At 41.6% G+C, this 17,351-nt stretch overlaps 1 protein-coding gene across 1 annotated transcript; it reads right to left on the reverse strand.

Annotated features, from left to right (window-relative positions):
- Positions 1-1,433: 1,433 nt before the first annotated feature.
- csrnp1b (cysteine-serine-rich nuclear protein 1b) lies at positions 1,434-16,454 on the reverse strand. The gene is made up of 5 exons (XM_041813987.1): positions 16,224-16,454; positions 7,156-7,348; positions 5,190-5,449; positions 4,657-4,953; positions 1,434-4,550 (listed from the first exon to the last, which is right to left on the reverse strand). The coding sequence occupies exons 2-5, from the start codon at positions 7,328-7,330 to the stop codon at positions 3,579-3,581; spliced, it is 1,704 nt and encodes a 567-aa protein (XP_041669921.1). The 5' UTR covers positions 7,331-7,348; positions 16,224-16,454; the 3' UTR covers positions 1,434-3,578.
- Positions 16,455-17,351: the final 897 nt, after the last annotated feature.

A 17,351-nucleotide genomic window follows, 5' to 3' on the forward strand; every position in this document is an offset into this window, starting at 1 on the left:
TATATTCAACATAGGCAGGGCTGGATAATTTATTGAGATTGAAGAACTGTGGATACATTTTAAACAAGATATTGAGTGTATTGTTTTCAGTTATCAGAAAAAAGCGGGCAGACCTCTGCACACTATGTAAAATGCACAAACAAATTTTCAACATTTGGAAAAGATGGAACTGGTGAGGTGTGAGATCAACTATCTTTACTAAATTTTGCCTTATTCCTCACCACTTTCCTCCACTTTTTCAGATGCTGTTAATGTAGTTGTGCAATTGGGACAGTGGTCTCTCTCTGTTGCTTGTTAAGTTTACGTACTTCCTGGCTCCACCGATCACCAAAAAAAAGTTCTCTAAAGTAAGTAGGAAATGTTGATAACCCCAGTATACTGGAGTTTGTCTGCAATTTTTGATCATCAAAACAAAATTTTCCCAAACGTGGGTGCCCAGGACCTTTATTTTTGTTGCTGTTGTATCAAACAGGTTTCTTCAGCCTTAATTTTTGGCCCAAACATGTACAGTGCTGTACATCATGTGTCACCATTAAGCTAAAAACACTGAGATGTGGTTTTGGATTCACTTAGCTATGTCCTGTAGTTTTCTGGCTTTGCTGACTGAGAAAAGATTTCCACAAACTCAGCACCCCCTGGGGACCTCTAGCAGACCAGGACCCCCGGTTTGGGAAGCAATGATGTAGTTTATTTTAGTGTAAAAACACCCTTAGAAAGAAGCACACTATTCTTGAAAGTCTAGACACGAAGAGATGTTCACACATCTTAAAACCTGCTAGTTACAAGCACTCATACGTTGGTTAAGTTAGACTAAGCAGTGTCTTTGTTGAGCTTGTTTATGATTTTATACTTTGAAAAAACTGAAAACATTTCAATAATGTATGACGTGGTCCTTACATGCTTCAGTATCAAACCTGGGTCCAGTATTGAGAGCAATAACAGTCACAGGGACAGGATTCCTACTGTCTATGAGCAAACTTGCCCCTATCATTTCTTAAGATTTATAAATTGAGGAGTTCTGCAAGTGCTCTTATCCTTAAATGAGGAAAACAGTCATGATCTCTGTTGAGATATTTGTTGTACTAGTAACCCTAAATAAGAAAAATGATCCATGAATTATCATGAGATCATGATGTAATAATTTAACTACCCTTGTCTACAGTCTGATAATTAACAGTATAAACTTAAGTTTAATTTAACTTAAGTACAATTGGTGGGACTGAGTCGTAGCATGCCAAGCTTCAGTTGACCTTACTTTTTTAATGCAAAGCATGCATGACAAGACCTTTTTTTAGATTAGAATTACAACTTATTTCCTAGAAGTAGCCCATACTTCTCAAAATTCCCTTTTCACAGAGTGTGTGGGCTTATTTGTAAATCAGTGTCTTCTGAAACTTCATAAACGTAGCATCAAGTTCACTTCGGCAAAACAAACAAGAGAGTCAAGTTTTTAGAAAATGTTTTTTTTTATTATTATTTGGAGGGACAGGCTGTCAAAATGGCTTAGATGAAAGAAACTGTTTTTGAACAGCAGGTTAAAGTGTGAATATGTAAAAAATAAAGCAGCTTTGTTTGCTCTGCAGGACCATTCAAGCAGAAATATGTACAACACAAAAGGCAAAAAAGTAAGACACGTTCTTTGAAAATAAAATCTTGAAAAAAGCTGTACTGTAATACATTACATTGATAAACACTCACTGTTGCCATTTCTTCATGAGAATTGATGTTTTATACCAGAGAAACAAACGTTTGCTTGCAAAAATCAGTGCCCTCTTCATGGCGTAAGAACATACATCGGATGGATTTCAAAATAATCAAAAAGGCAAAAAGCGAATAATACATTTCCAATGTGCACTCTGCACTTTTCAAAGTATACAATTAATCAGAACAAGTTTTAACAAACAGGACCTGCATGCATAATTTCTAAAGGGTCCAGAAAGGCTGCTGAAACAGCTGTAGAAAGGGTGAGATATGTACAGCAACTCTCTAGTGTCCTCAACGGTTCACACAGGCGACAGCACAATCACCTTTGATAGGTCTTGTTCTGTAATTGATGAGGCAACTCTTCATTTTTGAGGGCTTTAGTGTGCAGTAAAAATTGTATAATATATGCAATTTTTACCCCCAAAAACCCCTTTACATGTGTCATTTATAACATAGTGTAACCCAAGTCACAGACTTCCAGAATACAATCAAATTGATCTTTGCAATTTACTTAAGTTTTAGTGGCATTTCGCTAAGATATCAAACCATAAGGCTGCCTATGAAAAATACCTCTGAATTCTAGAGAGAGTTAACCTTCATAAGTAGACATTTCTCTATAATTCATATATTACAAAGCTTGTCTCAGATTGAAAATTACTCAATTTGCTTTCTTAATAAAATATTCAATTTGTCAGCGATTAGAATTCTTTTGTCAACCTACATAAATTAGTTAAAAAATATTAGTGTAATTTTCTATGGTTACATTATAGGCAGCGATACAACAGACCCATCATTTAGTTTCAGTGATTAGGGAGATCCACAGTTTTCAGTCCCAAAGCTTAAACAGGAGCAGGCATGGCTCCTCTTCTAAGCAGGCACATCCAGTAAACTTCAAAACACCCTTATTTTATTGCCAAAAATGTCTTAAATTAAATAACTAAATGAAATGATGACATAATAATTTACCAAAAAAGTTAAAGAGTATAGATATTAAATACTTTCTGGTGGACTTGTGGTCCCGTTTCCCGTATCAACGCCAAAATGTGATATGGAAAAAGAAATGAAGGAAGATTGCACTTTCAGGTGAAAAAATCAAACCACAGTGCTTCTTGAGTGAATCTGAAATAAATAAAATAAAGGAAATAATTTAAACAAAGGTAATAAAGACATTAGAGCTACAGCTTTTGATGGCGTGAGCGTTATTTCCTGTTACCCAGCTCATAAATAAGGAACTCCATAATTTAGCGTTGAACTGTTGAATCGATCCCATACAACCAAACAATGCCTATTCATACATAACTATTTTCACAGATAAAGTGCTGATCGAGGAGCTTTTTTTTTAGGGATATTTTTGTACCATATACTGAGACCCTTAGGAGAGATCTTGAGGAGAAAGAGTCCAGATTCACCACAAAAGGACCCGATTCTACTCAAGGACTTTGTTGGGTTTCATATGAAGGCCATCACAGCAATGGTCACCATACATTGCCTCCAAAAGCTAGAAAGCTAGAAAAAAATCCCTGAGGTGCACATTCAGCTGTGTTGAGAATCCCAACCTGGCCCTGGTTACAGTTAAAGATTCCTGTTTAGCTTCAAGGTTGGTGATCTTGGTTTGGTTAAAAGAGCTTTCTTAGGAATTGAGAGCCATCATTGGTTTCCCCTGGCCTGGTCGAATTTATCTCTATTTTTGTATCTTTTAACACTAGCTGCCGTCTCACACAGCAATAATCCCACACTGCTTTGCAAACGTTTTGAAGGCAAGCCTGGAATTTTAACATTTATTTAGGCAAGAGGGAAATCACAGCTTCCTCAAAAATCAACTTCTTATGTGCATTTTTAATCCCCTACCAAAGAAACCCCTGTTCTTTTTGTTGTCAAACTTTCACAGACTCCATCACAGACAATTTCATGGCTTCCTCCAACAGCTGATTGTCTGTAAATGTGGCAGGAGGTTCTGGGACAGATTCTGAAAGGCCAATGAGCGACTCCAGGAGGCACGTCCCTGGGTCGCTCACTGGAGGGAGACTGGGGCAGCTAGGCAACTGAAACTGGAAAAAGTTGTCCATGTGTTCGTACTCCTTGAGGGAGTTGTAGAGCGAACTAGGTCCCAAACAAGGGAAGCCATCAAAAAACTCCAAATCAGACTCCGATGAGAGGCTAAGGTCCATGTTGTAGCTCGCCGAACGATCCACTGTTGGTGATGGCGTGCGTGGAACACTACTGCTATGAAAAAGGGCATTTCCCTGGTTGGCGTTCTCGTCTAAAAGTTCTGAGATAGCCGTTCCTCGATTGTCTGTATGATCGTCTAACAAAGCAGCGTTTATATTGTCATTCTCGTCCGCAAAATCCACCATGCTAAAGCTACTAAAAGTCTCCCTAGATGGCTGCTGCTGATCTTGGCAACAAATGTCTTTATGTTCCTCGCTGTCCTTGCTGCTTCTTGAGCAGTTCTCTGTGTCGCTGAAACTGAGAATGCGGCTCAAGCCTTTCTCGTCTACGTCCAGCTGGGTCCGAGCCTCGCACAGGCCCTCACTTCCTTCAGAACAATCGCTCTGACCCGATGAGTTTGAGTCCGTCATGTCGCTGCTGCAGCTGTTCTCCCCTGCCGCCGCCTGCTCTGAGCTAAAAGGAAAAGAGGGCACTGCTGGTAAGGTGTTGGCCCCTGTTGAGTTCTCATCCTCCTCCTCCTCAGTGCTAGACTGCTCCTCCAGCCTCTTCTCCAGCTCCAGCTTCATGATGGTGTGGATGTAATGCGTTTGTACCCTGGTGGAGTTGAACTCAATGCGACCCTCGATGTTTCCGCAGCCGTCCTTCGTGCAACCACATGGAAAAGAGGAATGATCCATCTGTGGGTTGGGGAAAGAAATTGTTAGATTTCAGCGAACCAAAAAAAAGACAACAGTCTCAGCTGTGTCTGAAGCCCCGATTGTTGAACCTCTTTCCACCTCTTACCTGACATTTGATGCCTGCTAGACTGCAGCTGCAAGTCTCAGGCTCGCAGAAGCCCTGACAGTCACAACCGCAGTTCTCCCTGGAGATCCTTAGGTCATGCAGCTGCCTCTTCTCCTCCTTGTCGATCTTTTTCACACCGGCTGCTTTAAGCAGAGCGTAGCGCCGTTTAGGAGGGTAAGGCTGGAGGAAAGAGCCCTCCTCTAAGTTGGCCGCACTGATGTCGATGTCCTGCTCAGGGATGTCGTCCACCGTTAGCTGCTCAGCCTCTTCACTCTTTTGAGTTCCGTTCTTGGTCAGCTGGAGAAAGCAAAAGGAAACAAGTCGATGCATTAGGTTTGTATATCTGAGTATTGACAGTTTTAAATAGTATACATTGCTCCTATAGCCATCTAAGTATTGTGTTGTATCAGTGTCTGTATCCCAAAAATCCTGACTAAAAATCTGGTGTCCAGGAATGATGAATTTAACCTATACCATCATAGGGATCAGATTTTGTGTCCAAACATTTTCAATAAATCCTCCACTATGTTTACCTTCAGTTTAAGGGCCTCGAGTTTCTCCTCCCTGAGTCTGTTGAGGAGTTTTTCCCGCCGTAGGAACCGCTGCTCCACAGCAAACTCCGCCAGCGTGTACGTTTGGAGCAAGCTGTGGCGCTGCATCATTCCCAAAGTGCATCCTCCTCGACTGGGAACGCTTGTGAAGCCTTGGCACCGAGGGAAGAAGAATACCGTCACCTGGTCGAAGGTCACATTGCCTCGTCGTGCTCTCTTGGATTTCTTGAGGATGGATGTTGCTGTAAATGGAGAAACAGCAGGTTTAGAACTGGGGGGCATTGGTGCATTGAATTGAAATGAATCAATTGCATTCAAGCACCACTAGATGGTGCAATCCTCCATGACTTGAAGTCCTGAGATGAGTACAGACCCTGCAGAACAGACTGTAAAAGGACACCCCTCTGATTCACTGCCATAGTCTCCAACCAAGCCTTATCATGTACTCAATTAAAAGACACTGCTAACAGGAGTCCAACACACTTACATCCTGTAAAGTGAAACCCAAACCGCCAAGAATTCCCTCAGTCTTGTTTCTTGTCTTACTACACGACAAAAACCACCCAGCCCAGGAATTTCCCCTTGGTGGCAGACACAGCAGAGGAAGCAGAGCTGCCAGGATCACACTAACTGGTGAGTTAAAGCTTGGGGTTTCCGGAAGAGTCTGAGGGTGGAAGTACAGCTCTCAGGACAGGAATAAAAAACTGCCCACCCTGGTTCTCGCTGTGAGCTGAAAATCCCAACAAATGGCCCAGTTAGTGAGAGGTCAAAGGTTGTTTCTCTGCTAAAACATTCAGAACCAGACATCTTTCTGCACCCAAACGGATACAATAAAACCATATGGGAATCAAAGTAGAACCACATGTGGGAATGAGTCCAACACTTATTCCTGTTTTATTTCCATTTTCTTTGCCGGGGAATATTTAACACGACTTTTGAGTTGGCTTGAAGACTTTTTCTTTCTCCAGAAAGGGTGATAACAAGAAGAGGATTTCTTGGCAGAAGAAGAGGCAGATGTCAAACAAAATTGTGTATTTGTTGTAATAATTAAAGCTCAAATAAAGAAAAGTGACCTTTTACTCCATCGAAGCTGCAAACAATAGCCTTACTCAATTTTCTAATCTGCCGCTGGGGGTAATAGAGATGAAACAAACTGCCAGTTTCAGCCTCACATCTATCAAATCAAGTCAGGCTTACTACACCTGCAGGAGACAAATTGCACCTTCTCTGCTGCCTCTAAATGGGGCTGTTTCCCCCTTTTCACTTCACAATGGCATGCAACTTTCCATCCAACACAAACACCAGATTTACACTGGTTCGCTCAATCTGCTTTCTTTTCTTGGTAGGCCAACCCCCTTTTTTGTATCCCTTCACCCAGCCTCTTTCAGCACCTGTGCTGGGTGCATGCCCAGGCTTCAGACAAGGCTCTGTGTGTTCCCAGCCCTGGCAATCCGCCACACTTTTCCCCTTCTGGCTCTCTGCCCCACCATCCTGGAAACCTCACAACTGTTTGCCCTTCTTCCTCTGCAATCCTCCCAACCAAACTGCTAAAGGGCCGGCGGTAGCACCCCAGGTCCAGACAGAAACACCCCGAAGCAGCTCGACCCACATCTTTACAGGAAAAATTGAAGCTTTTTCTGTCTGCTACTCTCTGCGACTGGAGGTGGGAGAGCCAGCCAAGGTGAGCAGCCACTGCATAATGCGATTAGCCATTTTGCAGCTTTAGGGCATGAAATCAAAAGAGGTATTCATTGCAGAAGTCTGAAATCATTTCTGTGAAGTGTTTCATGAGCTGCCAGCTGCTTAAATTCCTTAACTCTCCTCCATTTTTATGAGTTTGTTATCAGAGCCCTCCGTGGAGCAGTAAAGACCAGGCGCGGGAACACGTTAAAAAGCATGTACCATCAGCTCTTTCTATGATTTATCATCGCAGGAAGAGGACACTCACTGTTGAAATGTGTTGCCGGGGAGCTGGGGTTGCTGGGAGTGGAATCAAGGGTGTCCGAGTAGCAGCTCTCTCCTTCCGAGTCCCAGCCGGAGCAGGCAGAGGAGAGGGAGGAGGGTGAGGAGTAGCAGGGGTCCTCATCCACCTCCTCAAACTTCCTCTTGAGAAGCCCACTCATGGCGTCAGCATGAACAATCTGCAAAAAAAGAGCATATGTAGGGGTTAAAAGCACATAATTTACTCTTTATAAAGTCTGCAAAGCTTCTGGTAATGTAACACAACCAGAAGCAGATTATCTGTAATGCATTGAAGATATTTCCTGCACACACAGGCGTTTTTTTTTTTTTTTTTTTTTTACAGCGTTATTGGTACAAGCAAGTCCTGTGCTCAGCCATGTGAGTCCGTAGGCATCCAAATCTCGTGCTGCACTCAGCTGAGAGTAGAAACAAGCCACAGCACAGGAAGCAATCAATCAGGCCTATTCACATAAGTCAACAATTACTGGACCCTTCACCCTCCTCTAAATCCCATCAGCTTCAGCAATGCATTGATTAGAGAGAATAAACCGAGCTCAGAGGGGGCTAAATCATGGAGACATAGATGTTAACTTTCAATCATCCCTTTAGGGCAGCTTTATCTATCACCTATCAGAGTCAAAGCTAGGACAATCTGCAACTTATCCTGTTTAATGTCACTGTTGTAGTAAATATGTACAGCTATGCATGGTTAGGATGTTTTCTTATGCAACTCGTGCATGTGTTCTTTCAGTGCTCCCGTGAGAGGGGCTGCTGGTTCAGCGATAAAAACAATCAATCCTTTGAGAGAGACAAGCAGGCAAGCGGAGAGAAACAGGAGAAAAAAATGATCTTGAGTTCATGAGAAAAGGAGCTCAATTCGCTCACTAACAAAGAAAATTCTGTGAAACAAGTCCCTTCGTTATACCTTCTATCTTCATATTTATTCAAGTGGATGAATTATAGTCTCATTTATTCTCCAGTCCTCTCAGCTTGTTCCAGGAAACGCAAAACCCTCTGACATGAAAAATGAGCATGTTTGACGAGAAGGAAGGTTTACTGCTGTGGGTGTTTAACGATTATGCGACGTAGATGTGTCACATAGCTTTAACAAACAACAGACGATATTCCTCACAACTTCTGGGAAGCACAGGGCAATGGGGACTGCGAGAAAAGACAGGTCATTATCGCAGTCCGGGGGCAGAGTTCCGGCGAACTGAAAACAAGGAGGGGGATGGAGGGAGGGAGGAAGGAAGTGAGGGGAGACATCACTGGGCTCAACTCCAGCGCAGACACTCCCTCCGATGATGTGGAATTGGAAAGTAGGCTTTTACTTTCCCTATAAAAAGATCATTTCACCTTAAAACTGTTTACTGTCTGCAGAATCAGGGCCAAATCGCTTACAGCTGCTGCCGCTCTACTGTGTTATGAATGCACTTCAATTTCTGGGTTATTCTTAGCTGTTTTTGTACAAATATTTGCTTTGTAGTGCCTATAATTTTGAAGAAAACATCTACATGGGATTTTAATTTTGCAGTCTCAGTTTCTCTAGATGTTTGGGGATAATTGCAGATCTTTAAATTAGTTAAATGACGGTTACAAAAATAGCAATAATTTGCTTGAACATGTCTCAGACACAGAGACACCAAGCAAATAAACTAGTCTGCCACCATCACTCTTCCACAGTTTACATGCAGTCAGCTACAGTTATAATTCAGCTGGACCATTCAATTAAACTACTGTCCTCCTGTATACAAGCAAATGGGACAAATTGATTTATTTATGGAGGTATAGTGGACTCTGACTGACAGCTCTGTGTATCTATACAGTGCCTATACATGCTTCTGCTTTATTTTTTGTGCAAATGCAGTGCACACTGCCCCTCTTGCTTATGGTGATAACCTATGGCAAAGCACAATGCAGCTCCTGCAATGCTATGCATTCATGCTGTTCAAATTCAGGGTCAAAACCAGCATTCTCAGAACACCATGGCTAATTTGGGTCTGACTGAGTGGAAACATCTCCAACTGCACCATCTAGGTGGGTTAGCTTGACTCCAAAATGCAGCTTGGTATGATTTTAGTCACATTGGCATGTTTAAATGTGTTTTAAAAGCACAGTTTTAGGCTACAAACACAGATCCGGCAGATATGTCACAACAAAAATCCTCTAAAGCACAGGTGTAAAACTCAAGGCCCGGGGCCCAAATGCGGCCCACGGTGCAGTTTTACCCGGCCCGCAAGATCATATCTTAATTAGAATTGGCCTGCTGCTATGAGGTCTGCAGATTTCCTCTAGAATAAAAGTGTAAATTTAACCTTGAAGACAAAAAATAAATCCTTGTTAATCTATAAAAATCTGAAGAAGTAGAGGGTAGAAATAAGTAGATAAAATGTCAGGAATGAAGGAAAGAAATTCATTTGTGTTTTTATTTCATATTTTCATTTTGCATCCCAAGATTATGAAATAAACTTAGGATTTTGAATTTGTATTTCATATTTTGACCTATTAAATTCATAAGTTTGTCTTTTTTTCCTCATATTGACCTTTTAGATTCACAAATTTTCATTTTAAATCAAATCTTGACCTTTAAAACTCCTCACTTTGACTCTCAATCCCATGTTTTCACTTTTTAAACTGATCAAGAATTTTATCTCATATTTTGACCTTTCAGAGTCACAGTTTTGAATTTTATCTTATATTTTGACTTTTTAAACTCTTGATTTTGTAAGTTATCTCATACACTTACTTTTTAAAAACCTTACTTTGACTTTAAATTTTGTATTTTGACCTTTAGGACTTATAAAGTTGACTTTTTTTCTCAGATTTTAAGCCTTTAAACTCATTTATTTATTAAGCATTTATTTGACATGGACACACAGTAACATTGATGCTGTGATATTTAATCATTTTGACTTTTTTTTTTTTTTTTTTTTAAATCAATCATTATCATCACTGTTTAATTTCCCCCAAAATTCATTATCTGTGAAAACACAGTTGACAGTTTTCAGGTAAATCTTGACCCTGTTAGGCCCTCAAGTTAGACCTATATTCAGATTTCGGCCCCTGCTCTAAAGGCTTAAGAGGAACTTTAACATTGCGCCATACCTGCATGCCTTGATGTTATGCAAGCGTCAGCACTCGAGGAACAGGGAAAAGACGAGCAGGTATACAAGGAAGGGGTCAATTTCAGCATGCAACAGGGAGCAATTATGCAAAATCAGTTGTGCCTCTTGACAAGGATAAAAGAGAAGTCAAAGTCAAGGGCAAAAGGCTGACACCTTTGTTGCAGCTCCATACGGGTTATTGTTATTGCTGCAGTCAGATATTGTTGTCCCAGTGCACGTATGATGAATGAATCACCTTGCAATAGGTCAAGCATGATCTACACAGTCTCTGCAACAAATAAAAGGGCATCCTTTTATATTGTGACTACCTCAGGGCTTAGGTGCGCTCAATGTTAACAAACAGATGAGAAATACAGCTGCTGGCTTCCAATCCTGCAGCGAATAATCTCCAAGAGTTCCACCACCACTAATAATACCACATCATGGGATTTGGGCTGAAAAAATATGGCAACACCTGGATACAACAAGTGTGCACTAGAAAAACACACCACAGAAAAGAGGAGCACACATGGGTTCACCTTACATTTTTGCCCACCCTCCCCTGTAGAAAAAAATTGAAAACAAAGCTGTGAGGCATCCTCGAGGGAGTGCAGAGCGCCAGCTAAGCAAAGTCTTTTTAATTAAAAGCTGCAGTGAGGCAGAAGTGGGAGGAGAGGAGAGAGAGGTGGAAGGAGGGGGCCGTGGTGTCAGAACTGGGTCATTGTCTCTTGACTGCAGTCTACCTGACACATTGATTTGTTAATCCTGTTCAACGGGCAGAAACAATGGCGAGAGGTTAATCCTGGCGAGGGGGACGGCTTGTAGTCAATCTGGAGCTTCTCAGCCTGCTCAGCCACTGCACCCACGGAACAGGGCCAAGAGAGCAGGGAAATGGATGGAACAAGGGACCAGGGGTAAAAAAAAAAAAAAAGGAAAGACAATAATCGTGCAATGACTCATTTGTAGGAAAAAAAAGGGTGGAGGGATGTGGAGGGAAAGATAAAAGAGGAGAATTCTGAAAGCAGTGCCTGTTATTGCCTGCCTCTAAACAGAGAATGGATGTGATCGGACAGCCAGAGAGAAGAGGGAGCGCAGCATGTTTTCAACGCACGCTAAATTATGCATCACTGTCATTCCATCAACCACACACAGGCAGGCAGATAAAGGACGCATCCGCTGAGGTGCTCCCCAGCCAGTTGTCACAGAGTAGGGAAGATAAATCTCTGGTGAGGAAATTTGTCACCAGAAGCACTACACAGCTCGAGTCAGATGCATAACTATGTCAGTCGAATAAGATTATCTTGATACATGCAGCTACAGGCTAATAATATGAATCCAGAATGCCAATTCATTCTTGTTTCATCTGCAGACAGCTGCTCAAAGTTATTCTAATGAACCTCAGATTACTCAAACACAGAAGATTGCTGAAAAGTTTAAGATAACCAATCTGGGAACATTCACAGGCAAATTAGCTGCTAACACTGCTGAGGCTATTGATTTTATTCATACACTGCAAAAAAAATCAAATCTAAGCATGTTTATTCATCATTCATTATTCTTTTCTAAACAAAAGTTCTCATTACTTTTATTTTCAGCCAAATTGATTTAACACAAATTTCATTTCAAGGTTTAAAAGCAAAAAGTGTTGCCTATAATTTATTCAAATGAGTAGAAAAATGCCAGAAAAGGGATAAAATGTGCTTTTTGAATGTTTTTAATGAGATAAAATCTCAGGCTGACCTGGACAATGCCATCAGTTCTGACAGCAATCACTTTAAGCTGTTCCACTTCAATATCTAAGAAACCTTACGGCTAATGACAGCTGTTCCAAGCTTTGGGATGTGTTGTTTTCATTTGAAGTATGGTCCAATGCCCTATGCTTTTTACATTCTACAGTGTCAAAACTGCACTTGAGGGGGCACTGATTGTCTAAAATAGTGGTTCCCAACCTGGGGTCCTCCCCTAGGAGGGGCACAAGGATCTAAGGGGGGCGTGGGACCCTGTCTGCTCTCGCGCTGTCAAAATTAAAAGAAGATATATGTTTTTTAAGTCGTGGTTTGAACCTAACCTAAGATGGTGTATTAGAGCCAACATAAAATACTTATTTTTTTTAAAGATCTTGTTAATTTTTGAGAATAAAAAACAAAGTTTTGAGGGGGAAAATTCTTTTTTTGAGAATGTAAAGTTATATCTTTTACAAAAAAAACAAACCTAGGATTTGAGAGTTTGGAAGGTCAGAAATGTACAATAAAACATAAAATTTCCAAGTTTTAAAAGTAGTAAAATTTGACATAAGAAACTCAAAAATTTCCAAATTTTAAAATTGTACATTTACAGCAGTGTAAACTCAAAAATGACAAGAAACAAAACTGAAAACAGTGGTTGGATATTTGACTTTATAATATCAAAAATTCTGAGTTTTGGTTTACATACATTTATGACTTCTTAAAATACCTTTTTTCACTTTTTTAAGTTGAGAATTACTAGGTTTTTTCATGAAAGTTAAGAGATCTTCTTTATGATTGCTTTTCTAGAGTGGACCTCATACACTATCATAATAATCAACAGTCTATACACAGATATTTTGTCAAAAACATGCAAACCTGTGTATGTAGGCCTGGGATTTTGTCAGTCAAACTTAATGTGCACTTTTCCAAGTGGGACCTGGGAGGGGGGCTTAGCATTTTCTTAGACATGAATAGGGTGCCCTAAGGATAAAAGGTTGGAAATCACTGGTCTAACATAAAGGTTGTGGCTCATGCATCGAGGCTGTAGTGTGCAGCTTATGGCCAAATCCAACCTGCAGCTCCTGCATGTAATTTCCCTGATTAAAAACTCTGTCCACTGCCCTGTCTCATTAATGCATAAAAACCCCAAAATAAAACTTTAAAGATGCATTAACATCATGAGTCTGATTTTAGAGGATGATGCCGTCATTTGAATTTCATTGAAAGTAAAGAAAAAAGTGCAATTTTTTCAAATTCATTTGTTTACCAAATGTAGCAAAGTAGCAAAGAGAGATCAGCATTTTAAGCAGATATTAGCTCAAATAGCTGGTAGAAATGCTACATTTTAAAGCCCCATAGGAAAATACTATAAAATGCATGTCTTGTCATGTCCCTGCTGCTTGTTTAAACTGCTTCCATCTGCCCTACAGTCCTACAGGACAAGTCACAGTTGACTTTGCCCCTGTGCACCGCCTGTCCAGCTGATAACAGTGTGGGTGGGAGCCACAAGTCGCACCAAAGTCAGCCAGCAGAGAGCATTTACATGGCGCACTGACAGCCCTGTGTGCAGTGTCTGAATGAGTGACTTGACTGAGCTGAGTGCTCATAAAATGTGATAATGATGAGGCTGGGAGTCTTCCTGCATGTGTGGAATCGTGTCCAGGCAGGCCCCCCCCCCTCCACCACCATCTCCAGGCTTCATGGTACTGCACCTCACACTTCCAGCTCTGTCACAGAGGAGACAGAGGTAATTGATCAGAGCCATCAAGGCGACAGGCTGGGGGAAACACTGGCTCATTGCTTAAGCTGTGACTCAAAAGTGCTCCACCTGCTGGAACAATGCGGGGAGATTTTTTTCTCTTTTTTTTTCTGCTGCTGCTGCTTTTTCCCTCTATGAGCCTGTTGTTCCAAAGCTCGCTGTGTGCGACTGTGCCACAGAAACATTCTGTTCCTCTCGACTCGTGTGCACACTGATTCCAAAAAGGAGAGGTAGTGGGAGGAATCGCACAAAACAAATAAATAATGTCATGTCTCCAGGCCACAGGAATTCCATTCTGGCAGCAACACTCTTGCTGTAATAGTGGGAGAAGAACACAAGCTCTATCTAACCCAGATGTGTTTTCTGCTGCTAACCACTGGAACCTCCTGCTCCCAGGTGGCCGAGCAAGCTACCTTTGCAAGCCACACCTGACAGGGTATTAGCTTGCACGTGGACCTCACATGCCCTCAGCTGTCATTAATCTGCTATGCAGGCCAGACTTGAATGACCAGGTTTTGTCTACAGGATTCAGACTGTGTGCTTTTGCTATTTTGAGTTAGTTTACTGAAACTGCAATCCAAGGCTGAAGGCTAAGAAAGCCTCAAAATGCAAAAGGAAACGACACAAAACATTAACATAAGAACATGAAGCTCTGATGGATCAGCATGTGCAGGAAAGTGTGCAGGCAAAGAAAAGAATTCCTTTGCATAATGTGCAGCTTTAGGCGTGTGTGTGGAGGAAGGGAAGGGAGGAAGGAGGTGGTTGCGGGTTCAGGGGTCGTGCTCCAGTCTGGGACACTTGCAGTGAGGAATGCTGGGAGAGGACAAAGCAGATGGGAGCGCTCCTTCTCTCTCTCTTCACTGCTGTGTGGGAGACCGTCAGCAGACTCCCCAGCAGCCCCATATTCTCCTTTCCTCAAACCCCTCTCTCACGTCTCCAGGCACAAAAGCGTGGGGGCTGTCCTGCGTGACCAAAACGAAGCAGGCACAGACAACCTTGTCTGAACCCTGCACTACTGCTGCTGCTGCCTCCTCCTCCTCCAGCTGGGGAGACTGATACTCAAAGTATGAGCTTCCTGAGGTTGTGAAACGTACACTAACTGCAGTATACAGGAAGTGGCCATCCACATTATCAGTGATGTGTCTGACAGCTGCAGGAACAGCAAGGTTAGCTGAATACAAGATCAAATAATGAAGAACAATGAAAATACTTCAGATTTAGCACAAAGGTGTGGGCAAGGAAAAAATTACAGAGCAGTCACAGAGTTAATCTGGAGATAAAGGCATGTCTATGTAATAAAAATAGAGATAAAGAGTTATTTAACAGCATTGCACATTCCTGGAAAAAAGGCATGCCACATGAAAAGCACAGCACAGCCTGCTGTATTCCCTCTCTGTAAACAAAGGATCATTCAGCTCTCTCTCTAGCCTAATTCCAGAAAAACATGATTCCAAAAAGGATCCGGGTGAGGTCGCGCTAGAGACAGTTGAATTGATTTAGTCGCTTCATCAAAAACAGATTGAGTCTGGGGCTCTATCAAAATAAATGCCTCTGACTGCATCCTGAAAAAATGCATAAGCTGATTGTTAACTCTCGGAAATGACATCAGCGCTGATTGCTTCAAATATTCCAGTTCTGAGCAAGGAAGATCAAATGAATAAAGAGGCTTCACACCTGTCTTCTATTGTAGCTTCAATTTCGCGCGAGATTTTAAATCAGCGACAATCAATCGCCAAATATAGCTAAACGTGCAGGTCGCGAGGGCAGGGGGGATGACCCGATCATTCCTCGTGATTAATGCTAATTCTAATGACAGCAGCCCCTGTCTGTCAGCTGTGTAAGTGTTTATGTATGTGAGCTCACATGTAGTGCCTTCAGGAGTCGCTCGAGTTACAAGAGGCGCACCAGCACCGCTGAGGTGAACGAGAACAACTCTAATACACAAAGCCGACCTCATCAACAGTTCACAGTAAATGAACCCGAAAAACACCGTACTGTACAGCGGTGGCTACAAGACTCCCTTTAAATACGAGCTGTTAGACTTACTAGCACCTTAGATATTTGACATCGATTTACTAATCGATAAGTGAATGAAGCGAGTTGTTGGATACTCGCTTAAATCAACAAATCATTTTAATTCGTCGCTACTGGCACATTTTATCAACGTATGTGCGCGAGACCGGCTAGTTTAAACTCACTTTAGCACTTAGCTAACCGTGTCAATATTAACAGTCAAGTTAAATGACTAAAGTGTTTGAGAAATCAAGACAGCACCGTTAAGATTAAACAGTGACAGCTTTCTCTTGCTCTGCTACACACAAAGAAAGTAGTCCCTTTAAATGACACGAGTAGAAACATTCAAACTGTCCTCCTGCGCTCAGGTTAAACACATTAAATACGATGTTTCAATAAGCCAACGGCTAAGCCAACTCTCCATTCTCTCTGTGTGTAGGCTACTACTCACCACCAATTCGCGTATCCGATCACCATCAGTGACAAAATAGAGCCGGGTTGTAACAGCCGACAGGGAGAATAGTGGAAGTAATCCAAAACGGCACGGATAAAATAGCAAAGCGCTGCGCTTTAACCCCTCATACAGGCTCCACGGCTCTCGGTTTGTGCTATTGTCTGTGTGAGTCCGCCGTGCGGAGGCTCCGTACCAGCTGAAGCGCTTCCCTTGTCTGTAGCAGACTGCCGAGAAGCGCAGCCTTTTTCGTCAGTGGAAAACTCCCTCCTGGCGTCTCTGGTCTGACGCAGGCGGTGACACAGGGAGGCTGCCCACGCCGTTTCCTGCCTGTCCTCACTCACTCACTCTGCCTGTACAACCTGCATAACAAAATACAGGCTACATATGGTTCTCCTAACGATTATATGCATTTAATAATCATAGATATATCATATTATTACATATGGAGCCACCCCAGAGCCTTAAACGAGCCTCTGGTGGTGAGTTCGTGAAAAGATTTTGACGCCTGTTTTACAAAGACATTGATATTGCCTGAATAGATAAATCTACAAGGCACTAAAGACAAATAAAACTACAATGAAAACAACAAAAACTCAAAAGTCTTAATGTAAAATTTAAATTTTGACTTCAAACAAGAGTAAAATTACATTAACTCGTCCCTGTAAGTGTTCTTATGTGAGATTTATTATCTTTATGGCATATTTGCAGCTTTTGATGCATTTGTTGTTTTTCAAAACATATTTTAAGGGGCCATTTTTGGTACAAGCATTGTTTTATAGATAGATAGATAGATAGATAGATAGATAGATAGATAGATGGATAGATAGATGAGGAGTTTAATCATCACAAGACTGATCAGTGATATTGATGTGGGTGGTGCTGTCATGTTGCGCTGTGTGGCTTATTACCAGTTAAAGGAAAACACTTACTAAGCTCTATGAAATTATGACTCAGTTTCTTTTTAATGGAGCACAAAAGTGAAGCAGAGTTTCAAGGGAAATGACAGCCTTTACTACAACAAACCACCTGAGTTATGTTCTTTGAAATAACTTGGAGTAATGCTGCAAAGACTCAGCTGACAAGGAAAACATGAAATAGGTTAACTGGTAATGTTACAGTTGTCAT

Source organism: Cheilinus undulatus, linkage group 19 (assembly GCF_018320785.1).
Source record: "Cheilinus undulatus linkage group 19, ASM1832078v1, whole genome shotgun sequence".
Taxonomy (NCBI): domain Eukaryota; kingdom Metazoa; phylum Chordata; class Actinopteri; order Labriformes; family Labridae; genus Cheilinus; species Cheilinus undulatus.